The following is a 20,663-nucleotide window of genomic DNA, read 5'->3' on the forward strand; positions in this document are numbered from 1 at the left end:
GGGTTAAGCAAGTCGTCAATTCTACGAATATTAAAAAAAGAAAGACTGTATCCATACCATTTTGTACCTGTACACGCCTTACTGCCTACTGATTTAAGAGTTCGGTTAGAATTTGCTAATTTTATCAAAAATCGGCAAAATCGTTTATTGCCAACATTTTATTTACTAACGAGGCGACATTCACTCGTAGTGGGGTTTTTAATTTTAAAAATTATCATGTTTGGGAAACTGAAAACCCACACATGACACGGCAACGGCATTTTCAACATGAATTTAAAATAAATGTTTGGTGTGGGTCCGCGGGAATTACCAAATAATTTGAACGGCCACAATTATTTACAGTTTTTGCAAAACCAAGTAGACGATATGTTGGCTGAGTTACCATTAAATATTTGGACTGTCATGTGGTTTATGCAAGATGGAGCACCACCCCATTTTTCCAGGCAAGTGCGAGATTATCTCGATATGAATTTTCCACGAAGATGGATTGGCCGAGGTAGTCATTACACTTGGCCACCACGAAGTCCCGATTGTAATCCTATGGATTTTTGCGTATGGGGATTTGTAAAATCCCTTGTTTACAAAGACAATCCTGAAACTCGCGAGGAACTGTGGCAAAAAATTGTAAAGGCAGTGGATATCATTAAGAATGAACAAATATTATTTAACATAAGAAGATCATTTTCTAAACGGATTGGAAAATGCATTGAAGCTAACGGTGGTCACTTTGAACACTTACTCTAATGCAGTTCATTTTAATTGTTATTATTGTTTCCTCTTTTTGTTCGATGTTATTATTATTAAAATGTTTAAATAAATTATAGTCGTTATTAAAATCGATTTTTAATATAGTAATTATGTTAATATTTTTGTAACATCAACTTATGTTTGTGGATAGTTAAATTATATCTGAAAGATAGATCAGAACTATACTAATTTATCATTTATCATCTTAAAAAGTAATAATATAAAAATTTTAATGTTCATAATTTAAGAAAAAGCGAAATTATTAAAAAAACAACGAAATTAAAGTATTAACTTTAACCAACTCTATCTTCGTTATTATTAACAATTGGACTAAGATAAATTGAATTAAATCGTAATAATTTTACGATTTAACCCAATTTATCTTAGTCCAATTGTAAATAAAGACTTTTTCACCGCCAACTAATGTTTATTGAGCATAGTGAAATTTTGCAATGTGCGCTTAAACAGTGATTATCTCGGGAACGGAGAACTTTAGAGAATATTGATAGGTGTACCAAATTTATGTAAAAATGTCTGAGAAACTGTTATTTCAGCGCCATCTGAAAAAGAAATCAAAACTAATACCAATTTATTATTTATCGTCTAAAAAAATACTAATGTACCAATTTTCATGTTCATAATGTAAGAGACAACGAAATTATTAAAGAAAAACGAAAATAAAGTATTAACTTTAACCATCTGTATCTTCGTTATTATTAACAATTGGACTAAGATAAATTGGGTTAAATCGTAATAATTATATGTAAGGAATTCACTGTTGCTCTGTGTCCCATTAGTAACGGACCATCCTGTATATATAAGGACGATAGCGGTTTTGTAGATATCTTCTTATGCTACTGGTATCTGATGATACGCCAGAACAAGATCGATTTTTGAAAAAAATTGTGCAATCATAAAGATTCAAATTGAAGTCTTATAAATGAAGTAATGGCTATCTGTGTGGTACTGTTACTAAATTTAACTGACTGATCAATTTTACAAAAGAAAAATACTATAAAATAAGATTTACTTCATTTTAAAACAAAAAATATAAGAATCAGATCTAATTTAAGACAACCTATAACAAATTATTTTTAATAGCTAGAAAACTTACCTCCACTACTATTCTCATCATAACTAAAATGATCTGAACTGCTGTAATTTTCCGCATAAATATCATGATATTTATGCGAATATCGCTTTTTATAACGTTCCGCCCATTTCATATTTCCTTCTTTGGTTATAGGTTCTTCTAGGGCTTCTTCATATTCTTCGTCATCGGAATCAGTATCACTTAACAAACAAAAATATTTATTTATTTATTTATTTATTTATAATTTATTTATATATATACAAAAACAAAGATAAAACAATAATAATAATACAATAAAGCAAAAAAGCCAAAAAGTAAAATAAAATAAAACAATGCCTAATAGCAATAGTAACGGCGAAATTAAACATTATACAAAAACAGAACCAACGAGCTACCAAAACGAAAGAGGCAATTCGCTGACTGCATTAAAAAGTAAGCGCCTAAACGTAAAAAATGAATGCTGAAACAAATCAATATCGAGCTTATCTGCCTGACGAGCCATTCGCAACATTTCGAAAAACATTGGTGCGCGGAATAGGCGTACAGAACAAGAAATTAAAACGAAGAAGACGGGAAGGAACATGAATATTGACCGAATTCAAAAGAACTGTGGAATCACACATATTGTGTAAAACCTTGTAGAAGAATAATGTGTCGTACACAGGCGACGTTGTCGAAGGGGCATTAACCGAAAAGATCTGCAAGACGAATGATAATTAATATAAGGTATGGAAGATTTAAAGTTTAGATATTTCAAAAATCTAGATTGAATTTTTTCAATTCGGTCAATATAAACAAGGTATTGGGGATTCCAAACTACAGTGCAAAAATTAAGAATACTGTAAACATATGCGAAATATAAATTTTTAATCGCGTCAACGCTTACAAAGGAAGAGGTGGATCTCATAATGAAACCGAGCATACGCCAAGCCTTATTAACAGTAGTGTCAATGTGCTGTGCGTAGAGAAGCTTGGGATCGAGAGTCACTCCAAGGTCTCTAATAAAGGAAACGCGTGTTAAGTTTACGCCAGCGATGTTGTAATCGTAATGAACAGTATTCTTCCTTCTCGAAAAAGAAATAACATTACATTTAGACAGATTTAGGGTCAAGTGGTTTTTAGTACAAAAGTCAGAAATCCTGAGAAGGTCAGTCTGCAGTCTAGAGCAGTCCAACGGAGAGGAGATACGCAGATAAAGCTTGAGATCATCTGCGTACATTAGACATTCACAATGTTTCACAACCTTGAAAATATCGTTAACATAAAGATTAAATAGCAAGGGTCCGAGGTGGCTACCCCGAGGGAACTGACATAGGGTCAAAGCAATATCCGTTAACAGACACAATCTGGCTCCTACCTCGCAAATATGAATCAAACCAGCGCAACTCCATAACCATGAAGTTTTGATAAAAGAAGGCTGTGATCCACACGATCAAAAACCTTGCTAAAATCGGTGTAAACAGAATCAACTTGACAATAATGGTCAAATGATGTTAAAATATAATTTGTGTACTCAAGCAGGTTGCTCTCCACTGACCGATTCGCAAAAAAGCCATGTTGTCTAGGATCGATTATGGATTTAAGCCTAAAGAAGAGTCTGGTATAAACCAGTTTCTCTAAAACCTTACCAAACACTGACAATATAGATATTGGGCGATAATTAGATATAAGGTTACGACTACCGGATTTGTGAAATGGGCAAAATATATGCACGTTTCCAAAAGGCAGGAAACGTACCTTCCTTTACAGATTTGTTAAATAAGATGGAAAGTGATAGAGAAAGAGATTCAGAACATGATTTTATTAGGATAGGAGGAATACCATCAGTGCCTGGACCATTATTTATGTTTAAAGCAATAAGAGCTTCCTCAACCTCAGACCGCTCAAAGCGCATCGGACCCAAACATGTAGTATCATTAAAGTCAGCATTAGCAGAATGAAGTGAATTAATTGAATTAACAGGATTAACAGAGGGAGGGACATACACCGAAGAGAAATATGTTGCAAATAGCGAGCAGACACCCTTACCGTCCCCGGCAACAACCCCATTTAATGTCATAGGTGTAGGAATTGTATCCGCACCTTTCTTGTTTTTAATATAAGACCAAAAGTATTTAGGATTAGCTTTAATACTGCTCTCGACGCCACCAACATACCTCCCATAGTCGCGCCGAATGAGAAACTTAGAACGCCCTCGCAATAATGAAAAAGTCAATCCATACCGTTTCCACTTAACATGAGCCCTTCGCTTTTCTCTGATCACTCCGATAGTATCTCGCGAAAACCACATCGGAAAACCAGTAGTGAATTTGCGCTTGATCGAAGTAAAGTTTTGAATGGCAAAATTTAAATGGTAATAAAAGAAATCAACAGCAGGGTCTACTTCACGAGTATTTAGCTCTGTATCCCAGTTAATAGTAGACAGATACGAATCAATGTCAGAGAAATTAGCACGTCTGAAGTTAAATACGTTAGAAGATTCAGTGGGAAGACGGTGTGGCATTTCAAACGAGCAAACGAATTCTAAAGTGTTGTGAGCACTATCCTCAGGGATCAGAGGATGAGTGCTTAATGAAATAGAAGATATATTAGAAAAATTAGCAAGAATTAAGTCGAGAGTGTTCTGAAAGGTATTCATGTGAAAATTGAATTGGTTGAGACCACATAAGGCGAGGGCATCCAGAAACTCACTCGAGCGAGCAGATGAAGTGGAGACGCCGGTTGAAAGATCGGCTGACCACCGAATTTCAGCTAGGTTAAAATCGCCACAAATCAAAAATTTGTCATTAGGATGACCTTCAATGATTAAATTAATTTCATTAATAAAATTAAGCAATGCATTTTGATCAGAAGGAGGAATATAAACGCAGCAAATGTGTAAAGTAATAGTTCCGGTCCTCAAGGTCCACAAACCATGTTGATTGCGGAAGGACAGACAGGGAAGAAGTTACCGCAATCAAAACGCCACCACCACGTACACTATTATCGGGGACGTTCGGGCGATCACTTCTGAAAACACTGTAACAAGAGGGAAAGCCTTCGGCAGAGTGAATACCTTGGTGAAGCTAGGTTTCAGTTAAACAAATCACGTCTATGTCTGTATTTAAAAGGCAGTTATGCATATCAACCAGCTTAGTGCGAAGACCTCGCACATTTTGGTAGTAACACAAAAGAATTAAAATTATAATAACAAATTTACCTGCTACTTGATGAATCATCGGTACTATCAGAATCGATAATGGAATTTCTAAAATTTCTATCAGTCCATTCATCTTCATCTATTGGACTTGGCGATTCTTCGTGATCTGAAGAAATATGTCCGCTGGATAAATTTGCGAATTCGACTCGTTCGGGTGTTTGGACTAAAATAAAAGTTTCGAATTGAAATGATTATTATTTTTTTGCGTTATTAGTAAAGATTTGATAAGGATAAATACCTCTATCTAATAAATCCAATCCTAAAACTCCTGTAATAGATTGTTTACCTGAAACACCTTCCTGGTTTGGAACAACTTTTTTCTGTTCGATTTTTGGACCTCTTAATTCACCAGGCATTCCGAAATGTTGGGTACAATAAAACCTGTATCCGTGAATACCTTCACGATCGAACATATACGAACCAAGACGGAGTACGCTTTGGCAATATTGGCATCTATAAATTAAAAAATTAGTTGATTGAATAAAATGTTTAAAAAAAAAGGACCTGAAGCAGCCACGATGGAAAAATCTTCCTTCAGCAGATAATCTTTCCATAAGATAAACACGTTTTTGACAAAAATGACAAAATTCTGAATTTTGAGATGGAACAACAGCAGTTTTTGAGTTCTAATAAAATAAATTAAGAAATTATTAAGTCATTAATTATTATTAATTCTTACACTTTTTTGTATAGGTTGAACTTTCGGCGGATTAACCGGCTCATTTTTTCCGGTTAATTTCTCAGTAAGACTAGCAACCTTTTGTTGATTTAAATCCAAAGCAGATCCCTCTTTCAATTTTAAATCCAACTGTTTAATATTTTTATCGATTTCGGCGTATTTCACTTCAGAACTGTTCTGTCGATCCAAATGTTGTTTTTCCATTTTTGTCAAACGGGCCGAAAATTGTTCTTTACTCCACTTCGGTACTCTCTCTTTATCTTTATTCACGGATTTCCCCATTTTATTTTCGTGAATTTTCTTCTCAATTTCACGTATGTTCCAATCGGAAGTCTCAATCTTTCCTATTGCTCTCAATAAATCTTTAGGTTTTTTATCAACCGATTGAGTATCTTGCCACTTTTGTTCCATATCTTTAATCCTAGCGGCAAAATCTTCATCCGTTTCCCGTTTCGCTAAAGATGATGGTAAACGATTTTCTCTATCCTAAAAAAATAATTATTAAAATATGACTCAAAATTATGATAAAATTAGTTTAAAACGTTTTTATTGCTTACAAATTATGCAAAATAAAAAAAATTAGTTTAAACATAAATTAAAAATAAAAATTTGTTAGATTAAATCGATGATTCTTCTGTGCTGTTTGGTTAGTAACTAAGATTAATTATTTCTACAACAAAATAATAAAACATAAAAGAAAGGAGAACTCTGTAAGAGGCGTTAAATTACCTGATTGTGGATTACATATTTCCCCTTTACTTTATTTATTCATTTTTATTAAATTATTTTTATTTAATTACACGTTTTCAAACCATTGATGCAATTGGAATGCGCATTTAATTCCAATAAAAAAAAAAGAAATTGGATTTAATTTCAAATATCGCGTGCAATTAAATTATTTAAACACATTTTATGGAATTAGAACATAATACATACTGATATAATTTTAATTTATTCATTTTCGAAATTAAAAAAGATAACCACTATACTTAAGTTACGTTTCTACAGCGTAATTGAAATGTATATTGCATATTAACACCTTTTAATTTGAAAAGAAATAAAGCAACAATAAATAATTAACAAAAATGTAATTCTAATTTATATTTTTGCTTTCCTCCTTTCTTCTTTTAACTGCATTTCTTGCACAATATCTTGATTCACATCGTCTCTTTTTTTAGAACGGCAGCATCAACACAACTCGTTTCTTTCAACATCATTCATAATACTATAGAATGGACAATATTTGAGGATATCAAGCAATTACTACAAACTGAGACGAGTACTTTAAGAATGATAGTGAGAAAGAGAGATAGAGTCAGAATCAGGACTACAAGAAGTTGAAAAGAAGATGAAAATAGAATTAACATATCCAAAGAGCGGAAAAGATCTTTACCTCAACCTTAAATTGATCAAGAAAGGCAGAGATCAAAGACCAGCTGGAAGAAGAGATCCCAGGGAGCATTAGTGATGGAAGGAAAGTTGGCTCTTCACCTCTATTAAAAAATCAACGATGATATTTCCCGATGTCATTGATTAGCGATGTCCGCGACAGTGTTGAGGAATTTTAAGAAATATCAGAATTAATAACAAAGATTATTATTATAGGGGGATTTTTTTTAGAGGTATCAGAGACGATAGTAATTAGTCTTGTTAAAGATATATTAAGAAATTTGTAAGACGGATGTTGCGGGATGCTGCAACCTCGATGAACGCTAGGAACGATATTGAAAGATATCAGGGAATAATAATAATAAGGACACATGAGAAATGTTGAGGATGATCATTAGAGATAAAAGGACGATATTGATAGATGATACAGATGTTAAGTAAAGTCAAAAGAGTGTTGAGAGAAACTATATTGAGAAATTGTGAATGTCAAAATCTGTAAAAGATATTGTTTAGCATTAAGGTTAGTGACGTTGTTATAAAGATACAATTCTTGGAATCACAACAAAAGTTAAGATCGTTAAGACGACGGACGTTCTGTACTCCAAGTTGTCATTAAATATCTGTCTAAGCAGTCCAGTTGACTTTGATTATCCGTGTATTATTCACCATGGTTTTTTTTTTCAAATTGTCGTATTCATGAATTTGTGCTTTTTTGTGCTCGAAATGGCATGGCTAGAAAATCCAATAACGTCTAATCATAGCGGATTTCACATAGTTCAATGTCCTTAGTGTTATAATGAAAACGATAAACATAGCAATGTGGAGATCCAAGGTATACCAGACAAGGATGGCAAATACCTAGTAGTTGACGTGGGTTCGTTAAGAAATTTGCTTCAGATTCCTAACCCACGAGTTGACATTGATTCGGTGTTCAAGGTGTTCCGGGTTAAACAGCCGCTTTCCTTAAGACGATAATAGCGTATCGTGATTAAAAGATTTTCTGGTTTTGAAATTTTAAACGTTTTGCTTAAGGTTGGAAATTTTTCGATGCACTATTATCTACAGTGTGTCCCCGGATAGGTGAAACGACTCTTATAAAAGGTAAATTTTTTTGATATTAATTGTCTTTTTTTGAGGTTTAGCCCTGCTTGATTAAAAACTAATTTTGAACATATTATCAATTTTTAAAAAACAAGTGAGCCTTGACAGTGAAAGAAAAACTCTTTTTGTGGCAAGTAAAGTACCTTTTCTGTTTATAGCACGTGAAAGTGTTACTAAGAAGTTTTGTTCAGAATGAAAAATTATGGCCATATGGAAGTTTTCGGAATGATCGGCCTATTTTAAAAAAATCCATTCAAAGAATTTTATTTCTAACAAAGACTGCCATGGAAAAACAAAATTGTTTTCTTGTCAATGTTAATCTGTTAAACTGTAATTTAGTAAACTTAAAGTGCTTTTTAAATGCAATGTTAACATTACAGGAAAATATTTACGTGATTCAGGTTCATTACTATCATCTTTTAGTTAAATTTATCTTATAGATAAACCCATCTACTAGCCAATCAGAGCGCGTGAAATCGGTGAATCGGGGAAAAGCCGATAAATATGGTTATTGCTTTATTTAGTGAAAATTTTCCAAATACTGGAATTAAAAGAAGTACTTGTTGGCGTTTAATCAACAGATTTCTTACAGCAGGAAGTATTCACTCTAAAAAAAAAATTATGATGAAACTAAGTGAACTATGATTAACTGTTTTCTTTTGTGGGCGAATACACACTTAATTTTTTGGGAACGTTTTAAGAACGTTTTGTTTATTTCCCCCGAACAATCTGAATTTCAAAACAAAAAATGGTAATAAAGACCTATTGACGGTTTTATCAAAGTAGGCCAATGATTCTGAAAATTTGCATATGGCCATTTCATTCCCTTTTCATTCTAAACAATATTTCTTGGTAACATTTTACCATACTGTAAACAGAAATAGTATATTATTCAACAAGCGCATAATGACGGCTGTTACCCACAAAGATGAAGTTAATCTGTGTAATCTGAGTGGGTAACATCCATTATACGCAAGTTGAATACTATACTTTATCTACAACTATTTAATTTTGAAAAAAAAGTCAAAAAAAAGAAAAAAAATAAACTTGATACATTTCAGACATAACCTCAATATAAGAAAGCTGTCATTTATGTTAATGTTTTATTTTTTATTAGTAGGCCGTGTCAGAACCGTGGAATAATGACTTCATTATTCAACACTTTGTCAGTCATGGGCAGTGATGGGCACTCGGTAAATACCCGGCGGGTAGGTATTTCTAAAATGGGTATTTATCCGGGCATTTACCCCGGTGCAGGGTAAATACCCAAATAGGGCGTATAAAAGTGATACCAGTAAAAATATATCAGATTCAAAAAAAAAAGTGAAGAGGTAGTTGATGAAATGGACGGTGAAGACGAGGAATTGTCAACAATCAAAGACGTATTATCATCAGACGAATCTGTCATAATTTAAATTAGATCAAGTTATTATGATTATTATCATCAGGTAACTCTCTGCATCCATTGTTGGACATAGACCTCCCCTATTCTGTTCCTTTCGATTCTATTCTGTGCAGTCTGAATCCAATTGTTGGGTTGACGTCTACTTCGTCTGTTCGCTTGCGGTCTCAAGCAACCGTATTGTTGACTGCTCATTCTTCATTTGCGCGACATGACCCGCCCAGTTCCACTTTAGCTTTGCTACAATGTTGACCACATCATTTACGTCAGTTCTTCTTTATAGGTCTTCATTTCGTATGTAGTCCCTCAGAGTTACACCCACGATCGCTACCGTTAATGTTAAAGTTTCGGAGCCTTATGTCATAACCGGAAACACGCATTGATTGAAAGCCTTTCTTGGCCTTTTCTCTTGAAGATGTCTCTAAGTTTCCCGTAGGCTGCCCATACGAGTGTGATCCTTCTGTTTAGTTCGCTTGTTTGATTATCTCTCGATACACGAACCTCATAGCCAAGATATACATAGCTGTCAACCCTCTCAATCTCATTATCCCCAATGTTGATGTTAGAGCTGGGAACAAGATTTGCCATAAATTTTGATTTCTCCTCGTTGATATTTAGCCCGACTCTTGCACACAACTCCTTTAAATCGTTCAGCATTACTTTAATCTCTCCAAGGCTATCCGAAATAAGAACCATATTGACCGCGTAGCGCAAATTACTAAAGCATTGCCATCAATGTTTATGCCTTTTTGGGTCCAATCCAGTTGTTTAAATGCACTCTCCAGGACTGTTTTACTCACAATCAGTACTACTTCCTATTCTCTTCAGAACTTTCATGCAATTTTACAGTCATTGTAGCTTTGTTGTAGATATTATAAATAAGTTTGATATATCGATAATCGACTCTGCATTCTTGAAGTGCTTGCAAAACTGCCATCAACTCAATTTAAATTAAATTTTATAAATACCTCTAAATACTCATCTTGGGTAAATACCCCCGGGTATATATCCAGGAAATTTACCCTTGGAAATAAATACCCGGGTATTTAACAACACTGGTCATGGGTAATGTGTGTCATTACCCGTCAAAAATCAAATGTATAACGAATAGATAATTCAATAGTTGTAGATAAAGGTACTTTACACAACACACAAGAAGTTTTAGCTTCAGTGTCGACACTCACTTTTTTTTTTAAGCTTGAAAATATGTTCAAAATTAGTCTTTAACCAAGCGAGGCTGAACCCCAAAAGATGACAATATCGAAAAAATTATACATTTTATAAGAGTTGTTTCACCTATCCGGGGACACACTGTATATAAATATATTTCCATAGAAACCAGGGCAACATGTCTGAATGTTTCTAGTTCTTGGTCTAACATAAGATAACACTAGACCTAGAACTCAAAGTATACGTCTTCAGACGCATGGCTAAACCCGAATAGTTCTAGTTTTACACTAGCACTATCACTAGAACTAACACAAGACCTAGAACTAGAATCATTCGAGTTTAGCCGTCTTGAGACACGTGCGGCTAAATCCGATTGTTTCTAGTTTTAGGTTTAATGTTAGTTCTAGTGACAGTGATAGGTAGCGTTAGTTAGCATAAGATATCACTATGTTGTGTATTTTTATTGAAGTAAAACTAGAACTAACACAAGACTTAGAACTAGAATAATTCGGGTTTAGCAGTCTTGAAAGACGTGCGGCTAAGCCCGAATGTTTCTAGTTTTAGATCTAATGTTAGTTCTAGAGATAGTGGTAAGTAGCGCTAGTTAGCATAAGATATCACTATGTTGTATATTTTTATTGAACTAAAACTAGAACTAACACTAGACCTAGAACTAGAAAAATTCGGGTTTAGCCGTCTTGAGAGACGTACAGCTAAATCCGAATGTTTCTAGGTCTAGTGTTAGTTCTAGTTTTACACTAACACTATCACTAGAACTAACACAAGAGCTAGAACTAGAATCATTCGGGTTTAACCGTCTTCAGAGACATGCGGCTAAATCCGATTATTTATATACGATATATTGCGAGTTATATGAAATTATATGAAAGCTAAGATTAATTAGACAGATTAAAGTTCTCCTTCCATTTTGTCACTTTTTATAAGTCATAACAAGGTCCTAGAATTTAATAAACTTATCAAGAAAAAGAGATTGAATAAAAATTTAAAGACTAAAATTAAGGCAATAATCTCAAAATTTTATGATATAATTTTAATTTTGCAATTTACTTTTCAACTACGCTTCATTATAAAATATAATTTCTTTTTGTTAGTAACATGCAAGCCACACGTTTTTTTTTACAAACGTAAACACACAGTAAAATCTCTTACTGGAACGTAAACAAATTGTTTCTCTAAGTTTTTAACACGATCTTCAAAGTTAGGTGCGGTTTGCCTGTACAAATAAATCGAATAATCCTCGAACGGTTCCGAATGGTCGGGTTTGCAATTCGACTGCAACATTTGCATGCTCTTTAAGAATTGTTCGGTTTGCATTCTTCGTTGTTGCCTGCGCTTGTTGTGGCGATCGACGCGATTGGCCACGATCTCTTCGTACCTCTTCTGGCGTTCTTCCTTTTGTTGTAAATCGAAACAAATTTTAACCAATTTTTTAACCGATTTAAATCAATTAATCGCCAGATAAAAAATATTAAAAAAAAATAAATAAGCGATGTAGCAAAACTGGTTTAGGTGAATTATATTAAGATCTATTATACAAAATAAATATACAAAATTATTCGGGTTTTCTCAATACTGACTCAATAGTGGAAGTTAAGACGTGTAAATAAAACTTTTCATTTCGTACTTGTCAAAGTTACATAAAAGGTCCAATAGAAATAGAACGAACGCTTGTAAACCAGTTTCCCACACGACTACGACAAAAGCGGTGCAAAGCTGAAAGGAAAAATTTGGGATTAGGAACAAAAAGGTTTTTAGGATTGGTTTGGGTTAGTAAATGAATATAAAGTTAGATTCCGTAATGTTTAATAGCAAATAAAAAAAAATGTTGAATAAACAAAACAAAAAAATTTGCTAAAAATTATTTGTGCGAGTATTACAATAAAAAATTTATTGCACATTACATTTACTATTGGTAAAAATTGTTATGCTGTCACTCTCAAATAAAAAATAAATCATCCGATATAATTCCATAAGTAGAATATCACTTGGTGAAAGATGAGGTAGATATAATAAAGACTTACCACGCTGGCGCCTATTTTTTCCATCGTTTTTCGTTTTCTTGGTTTCCGATCGCCTTGGTTTAATAGCATCTTAGAAGCGAACGCATCCGTTGATCTCTTGTGTCTACTTGGGGGTCGATTTACATGTTCAGGATCGTGTAAGAAAACATCCGGAGTTACTCTTAACTTTATATCGTTTTCCGCACGTTTTGGATCGGGAAGATCCTAAAATAAATAAATTAATTAATTCAAAAACATTAACAGATTAAAATAAAATTCGTTTATTATCACCATTAAAATTTATGAATCAAAAAGGTGAGAATAAAAATGTAGTTAATAATTCATAGCAGTAAATGGGAAGAATACAAAGGAAAAATTGTAGGGCACATAAGGAAAATACACGTACGGTTTCTTCCGTTTCTAGAATCGTCTGGAACTTTTCGTTTTCCAATTTATCACGTAATCGACCTTCATACATTTCCCAAGGAGATATGTTCGATAATTTTGATGTTACAGGAGTCTCCTTAGTTTTTAATACTTCGATAAACTTAGAAACACTTTCAATGGAATCATATGAAGGATTCCTTGATACAATCGGTTTAGGACTCATTATCTCGACTTCATCTTTATTTACTTTATTATTTTTTACTAAATTATTTACATTACAAGGATCTTTCCAAATAGGTTCATCATATACGGGAAAACTTTTCATATCGCTCATATATTTCGATCGATGAATAACACTAATTTCTTTATCGTCCCGATTTTTATTATTATTAAAATAACCTCCTCGACCCACTTCCATTTCAACATCTGTACTCGTAGTTGTATCATTATATTCGCGTTGATCCGAATTGAAATTTGACGAAACCAACCAATCCTCGACTTTACACGCTCCGCTACTCTCAGATTTATCTCCCCTATACGTCATTCTATTACGCTTTAATTTACACTTTTCGAAAGATTGACTCTGTTGACATTTTGACGTCTTATTTGACGTTTCAACTAAGGATACCTGATTGTCCGTTGATTTAAATCGGGTTGAATAATCAGTAACTGAGGATGATATTAATCTTGGGACGAGTTTTATCGAGTTATCCAACGAGAAAACTTTTACTTCTTCAATGGAAATTGTTCCCAAGTTCCCTCGTTCGGTGTTTTTGATTATAATGACATCGCTACGATGTTCGTCCCGATTTTCGCGAGATCCCAAAAGAATTTTTGGGATTTCCGGTGGAATTATTTCTTGTTTGTGGCGAGATTTTTTTGGACGAAGAATTTGTACTCTAAGATTATTCATTTTTTCGTACGCTGCATTTTGTTCCGCTAAAAAATCATCCATTTCTTTAAGGAAATTTAATGCGACTTCAGAACTTCCCTCCATTGATGAGCGTGGTGTTTTTTCCGGGAGAGTATCCGTTGGTAGTGGAGTCAAACTGGTACTCTCAGAATATCCTTGAGAATTCTCAACGTCACTTTTAACGAGTGCCTCCTTAGAGATGCGGAGTTTATAAAAATTACGAGGATTCGATTTTTTAATCGACACCTTCTTACTTTGTGTGGGTGTACTACATAATCGAACGCTTTTCTTTTTTGAAACCGTTTTGGGACTTGATTTTATGCTTGGTTTTAACGGTTTTATAATTTTTATTCTTGGTGGATCCCCGGAATTTTCAACGCTTTGTTTAGATCTTAAAATATTGTTTTTTGGGGTGCTATTTTGGGCGATATTTCTGGAAATCAATCTTTGCATACATTTAGGACATCTTTTACGTCTTATTAATAACAAAGATTTTAATGTATGCACTGGTTCGCGTTTCTCAACAACCGGCGAATTCAAATTACTACTTTTTGACTTCCTCAACAAACCTCGATTTTTTGAAATCGACGAAATTTGCGTCTCCGATTTTACACTCGATTCCAATTGATTCTTTATGGTTTTATTTGGGGTAACATTTAGTTTTAAAACTTCTTTGGTTTTGTCATTTTGATCTTTAACGTTTTGTATTGATCTTTTTGGTATTTGTGACACTGATATAATGGGAGATGAGCTAGCGGTGGAAACGCGATGAGAAGTTGAAAATTCTTCGCTAACTTTAGCTGAAGATTGAGGTGTAATAAGAATAGGACGTAAAGGAAATTTGTTATAAGGTACCATGCAAGTGGAAGAACGTGGGAGGGAAAAAGCTTGATCCTCAAATTTAAAAAAAAATTAAAATTGATTTATTTAAACATTAAGTACTTACCAATTTTGGATGCTTAATGTGTGGAATTTCACAGCGGAAAGTGTCATAAATTTGCGTTAAATATGATAATTGAGTTAAGAAATCAGGAGTGTCGATTTGGGCCATTTCAGTTCCAGACATAACCGGGGGGATACCTAGAAACATCCCAAATTTAAATTATTTATTTAAATAAACACAAAATCTTACCTAATTCCTTCTCTAATATATCAAAAGCTATCTGATTGTTCTTCGCGGGTTCATTAGGATTAATCGCCCCGTAATCAAGAAGATCCGGCCGATAATGATGGATTATTGCACATAAAACTCTCCCATCTTTAAATGATGTTGTTATATTCGATATGGTTACGCTTTCGTAATCTTTAATTTGATCTTGTATCCAACCAAGAAGTGTGTCAGGATCCACATGGGAATCTATTAAAAAATTAAATATTTAAAAATCATTTATGTCATTTTGATTTAAGTATAACTCAGATACTATACACAAAATTCACCTTCATCAACTTTTAATTCTTCAAATAACATCTTTTCTTTAAGAAGAAAATTATCTTTCAATCTATACTATTACAATTTCAAAAGAAAAGAGAAGTCAGCAACGCATTTGACACAAACAATTTTGATTTGATTTGAGTGCTAAGTTAAGTCGATTAAAATATTTTTTTATCAACTTTTATTTTGTTACTTTCACTTATGTACAGGGTGGTTCAAATTCGATGTCCGAATAGGCTAACTCGGAAACTATAAGAGTTAGAAAAAAAGTAGCTAACATGTCATGATCTCGTTTTTCGAGAAACTGCTAATACCGAAAACCTCATAGCGCTATCGTCTTTTGTTTTTCCCCTAGAGTCCAAAATTGAAAATATCGTAAAACCAGCAAGCGCAATTATCTTGGTTATTATTATAGCTGGAGTATTATAACTACGACATTATATAGACACTTTTTTACAGTGAATTTGATGACGTAGTCAAAAAAATTTTTTCAGTTTTAGATTTTGAGATATTATCACAATGTTCGTTTTTTTAAATGGAAACAACCACTGATTATTCGCTTATTAAATTCGATATTTTTTTCTGATTACAAAAATATAGGGTAAAGCCAAAAATTAACTTTTCTTTTAGTGTTTTCCAAGAAATTAAATTTACAGTTTCCTGTAAATTAGGGTACTATAATTAAAAATTAAAAAAACATATTTCTGATATTTGAAACAAATATATTTGTTGAACTATTTAATTTATATATGTAATTATACAAAAGTTGGAATAGACTGCATTATTTCACATTTTTTATTAATATTTAATATTATTCTTAAATGACTTAATAAATTATTGATAGATGGTGCCATATGTTTTTTTTTAATTCAAATAAACATAGCAACACTTGTTTGTATTCAAAAATTTTCAGAAGTGTCACTTTAAAAATCCTGTTTTTTAAGATGGATTACGAAAAGTTTAACATGTTAGAATGTTACATATTAGAAAATAAAGTAAATTTTATATAAATTTTTAGTAGAATAATTTTTAGTTATAGTACCGTAATTTACAGGAAACTGTAAATTTAATTTCGTCGACGACACTAGATGGAAATTTTATAAAAAAAGTTTATTTTTAGCTTTATTCTAAAACAATAACAAATAGACCTTTCGAACCCTATATTTTTGTAATTAGAAAAAAATAACGAATTTAATAAGCGAATAATCAGTGGTTGTTTCCATTTAAAAAAACCAACATTGTGATAATATCTCAAATTCTAAAACCGACAACATTTTTTTGACTACGTCATCAAATTCTCTGTAAAAAAGTGTCCATATAATGTTTTAGTTATAATACTCCACCTATAATAATAACCAAGATAATTACATTTGCGGGTTTTACGATATTTTCAATTTTGGCCTCTAGCGGAAAAACAAAAGACGATAGCGCTATGAGGTTTTCGGCATTAGCACTTTCTCGAAAAACGAGATCATGACATGTCAGCTACTTTTCTTCTAACTCTTATAATTTTCGAGTTAGCCTATTCGGACATCGAATTTGAACCACCCTGTACAGGGTGGGCAAATTTGGCTGTTATTATAGGCTATCTCAGAAACTATAAGAGATACGAAAAAAGTAGGTGCCATGTCCCGGTCTCTTTTTTCGAGACTAACCCAATCCCGCAAACACCAAACCTCTATCTTCTTTTGTTTTTTAGTTATAGCCAAAAAGTCAAATTTTCGTGATTTCAAAAAATGCTCATATTTCGTTTATTTTTGAAATTAGAGGAATGAGGTTGATATGTTCTTAAGACACTTTTTTAAGTAGAATATACTGCCGTTGAAAAATTTTAAAAATATTTGATGATTTTTGAGATACAACACAAAGTTGTATTTTTTTAAATACAAACTATAGTAGATGGTGTTACTGAAAAGAGCATATTTTTAGCTTTCCAATGATGTATTGCACGTACGGTGTATTTGGGGAAAATAAGCGTTATTTTTTAATTCTAAAATATTAAAGATTAATATTCAAAATTTTAATTATAGTAGGTAAAATTCCTCATTATTTTTAAATACATAAAGCGATAAAATTAAAAAATGATTGTTTGAAAATGATAGATAAGGCTCCATATCCCATATAAACATCGTTCCAATGGAAAGTCCACTGCTCAGTTTATGATCCCTAATCTTCCTCTATCTCACCCAATTTCAAAAGAAAAAGTTGCTAATATGAAAAAACTTCTAAATCACATGGTTGGGGAAAACTGGTAAGATACTACCGAAGATTTCATTCATTGATACCCAACTGTTCTAACCTTACAACCAGTAAGTTTAGTAGAAGAAGATGACATAGTCTGTGACTGTTTACTTCCTGAAGTTGTTGTTCATATTCAATTATTCATTAATTAATACGTTTCTTGTATTTTTAATAAACAAACTTTATCTACTAAATCATTTTTATTGGTGAACAAAGTTAGGGATAAGACACTGAGAAATTTAAATCAACTATTCAAAGTTTTTATTCGTTGGTACAAAACCAACTTTATCCTGCATAAAGCTAGGTGCCCACTTGAGAGAAACTTCTGAGAGTAACTCTCGATATCTACTCTCAACTCTGTGTCCACTTGAGACTGTTTTAGCTTTCCGAGAGCATCTATAAAACTTCCGAGAGCTTCCTCTCAGACAGTTCTCTCAGGACCGTGTCCACTAGTGAAATGTGTCCGTGCTATGGAAAGTAAAATTTATTTTCTTTCAGTGCTTGGTGTTTGTAAACATGGATGTAAACAAAATTGCAAGTGCAATAGTGTTGTACAAAATTTTAAAAAAATAAAAATAAAAAGAAGCTGTTGGGTGAAATCATGGATTTGGCGTAGATTAGAGCTGGGTGTCAACAAATATCAACATTCGTTGTCAAATTGTTAGTTATTTGGCATATTGGATTCACAAAAAAGTGAACTCGATTGCTTTAATGGCACTTATAAATGCAAACTATAAGTTTATTGTCGTACACGTGATAGCTTAATAGTGGCTTGGCAGTATTTTGGAAAATTATTAGAAAATATAAACTTAAACGCCTCAATTGCTGTAAGAGACTAGATATTGCTGGTAGAAGACTAAGTACTACTAATGAAAGACTAGATGTTGCAAATGAAGCACATCCTTCTTACAGAAGACTACACACTACTACTAAAAATCAAATACTTTTAGCAGAAGACTTAATTTTACTGTCAGAACACCAAAATATGTTGTCAGAAGTTACTATTACTAATGGTACAAATCCCGTTTAAATTTCTGTCCAATACTTGTTAAAATTGCATCTTTCGCTTCCCGATTTCTATGTTCATTAGATGTGATATTCCAAAGAATTGAATTTTCTTCATACACTTCAATTAATTCAAATATTTCTTCTTGGGACTATTTTCTTTTAGGTGTTATCTTTAAACGTGTTATATTGAGAAAACTCGCAGCTACTCGCAGCAAAATTCGAACCTTGTTTGGTTTTTGACAGTTACTCTCACGATAGATAAATTGTGCGTGTCCACTTGAGTACAAATCTCAACGTGTTTACTCTCCGAAAGTTTGTGTGGACTCTCTGATAGTTACTCTCAGATGCGTGTCCACCAGAAAATATACTCTCGATAGCTTCTCTGGAGAGCATTTCTCGCAAGTGGACACTTAGCTTAATGGTACAAGACCAACTTTCTGTCATATTCGTGCAAAACCATACAGCAATTAGGTAGTAATTACTGTCCGAACCCGCCTACTATAATCAAAATTTTGAACTTTAGGGCTTACTATTTTGGAATTGAAAATTAACGCTTATTTTCCGCAAATGCACCATACATGCGATACATCATTGGAAAGCTAAAAATATGCTCTTTTCATTAACATCATAATCAAGTATAGTTTGTATTTAAAAAAATACAACTTTGTGTTGTATCTCAAAAATTATCAAATATTTTTAAAATTTTTCAACGGCAGTATATTCTACTTAAAAAAGTGTCTTAAGAACGTATCAACCTCATTTCTCTAATTTCAAAAATAAACGAAATATGAGCATTTTTTGAAATCACGAAAATTTGACTTTTTGGCTATATCTTAAAAACAAAAGAAGATAGAGGTTTGGTGTTTGCGGAATTGGGTTAGTCTCGAAAAAAGAGATCGGGACATGGCACCTACTTTTTTCGTATCTCTTATAGTTTCTGAGATAGCCTATAATAACAGCCAAATTTGCCCACCCTGTACAACAATGTTCCGTGGTTAAGTCTCGGAAATGTTCTTCGAATATTCATAAATGAGGGAAAATTGAACTCATGGTGATTTCTTAAAAAACGTGAAAATAACGCGGGGTAGAAAAATTAAGCCAAACATAGACATTAATACTCTCCGAATTGGTGTAATCTTCTACCTGAGCTCGTTGCCCTAGAATCTAGATGAACTCTGATTCGACGGACGTCCAATCCTGCCAAAAATTGGTTGCCTACCCCACAACAAAACACAACCCAACCTGGCGGCTTTTCCATCAAGCCATTAATAACTCCATCAAATTACTCCCGCCATAGAGTCTATCCCTCACATCGAAAAAGAAATCCTTAACCTTACCGCTGCCACCCAATTCGCAAAATTTGGACAGTTTACTGGACTACTTCGACAAAGAGTGTAACGAAGTAATAATAGAAATAAAGTATAAAGCTTACAAAAAAACTGCAACAGCATTGAAGCTATCAAAAAGGAGAAGCAACAGAAGCACAGAGTAGGGAAGAGGAAATAAAATAGAAATACATAAACAGAAAAAGAGAGAGGTCATAAACGGTGAACTGAAATTCTGCCAGAATCAAAAGAGGAAAGGATGTAAACCGGTAACAATAATGTGCAGTACAAATAGGGAGAAATTCTGACGGAGCAAAGCCAAATACTAGAAAGATGTTTATTATGGCTTTATTAAGGTTTGTTCGAACTCATCAGACAACAAAGAACAAAAATCGCCAACGACGCTATAACTTATTATTTATAATCCAGATATTGTCAAATTAATGCCATGTGGAGAATATGAGGAATGAAGAAACCCCCAAAAAGAATTAAAATTAAACAAGTGGCGGTCGGAAAAAGCTTAGAGGACGGCTTAAGACTAGATATATGGACTAGA

The 20,663-nt window shown here is 33.1% G+C and overlaps 1 protein-coding gene across 14 annotated transcripts in view; it reads right to left on the reverse strand.

Moving 5' to 3' along the window:
• Positions 1-20,663, reverse strand: part of LOC111416895 (Molecule interacting with CasL) — a 105,499-nt gene that overhangs the window by 38,553 nt on the left and 46,283 nt on the right. For 9 of the 14 annotated variants that reach the window (XM_071193994.1, XM_071193996.1, XM_071194003.1 and 6 more), the window contains 10 exons: positions 15,234-15,458; positions 15,048-15,181; positions 13,208-14,995; positions 12,823-13,026; positions 11,951-12,193; positions 5,719-6,204; positions 5,544-5,665; positions 5,278-5,492; positions 5,040-5,202; positions 1,862-2,040 (listed from right to left, as the gene is read on the reverse strand). In XM_071193994.1, the coding sequence (XP_071050095.1) occupies positions 1,862-2,040; positions 5,040-5,202; positions 5,278-5,492; positions 5,544-5,665; positions 5,719-6,204; positions 11,951-12,193; positions 12,823-13,026; positions 13,208-14,995; positions 15,048-15,181; positions 15,234-15,458 (3,759 nt within the window). Of the gene's footprint in view, positions 1-1,861; positions 2,041-5,039; positions 5,203-5,277; positions 5,493-5,543; positions 5,666-5,718; positions 6,205-11,950; positions 12,194-12,822; positions 13,027-13,207; positions 14,996-15,047; positions 15,182-15,233; positions 15,459-15,538; positions 15,675-20,663 lie in introns of those variants that run through there. The other 5 variants (XM_071194004.1, XM_071193998.1, XM_071194006.1 and 2 more) reach the window with 5 other exon arrangements.

The sequence above is a fragment of the Onthophagus taurus genome, chromosome 1, assembly GCF_036711975.1.
Source record: "Onthophagus taurus isolate NC chromosome 1, IU_Otau_3.0, whole genome shotgun sequence".
Classification (NCBI taxonomy): domain Eukaryota; kingdom Metazoa; phylum Arthropoda; class Insecta; order Coleoptera; family Scarabaeidae; genus Onthophagus; species Onthophagus taurus.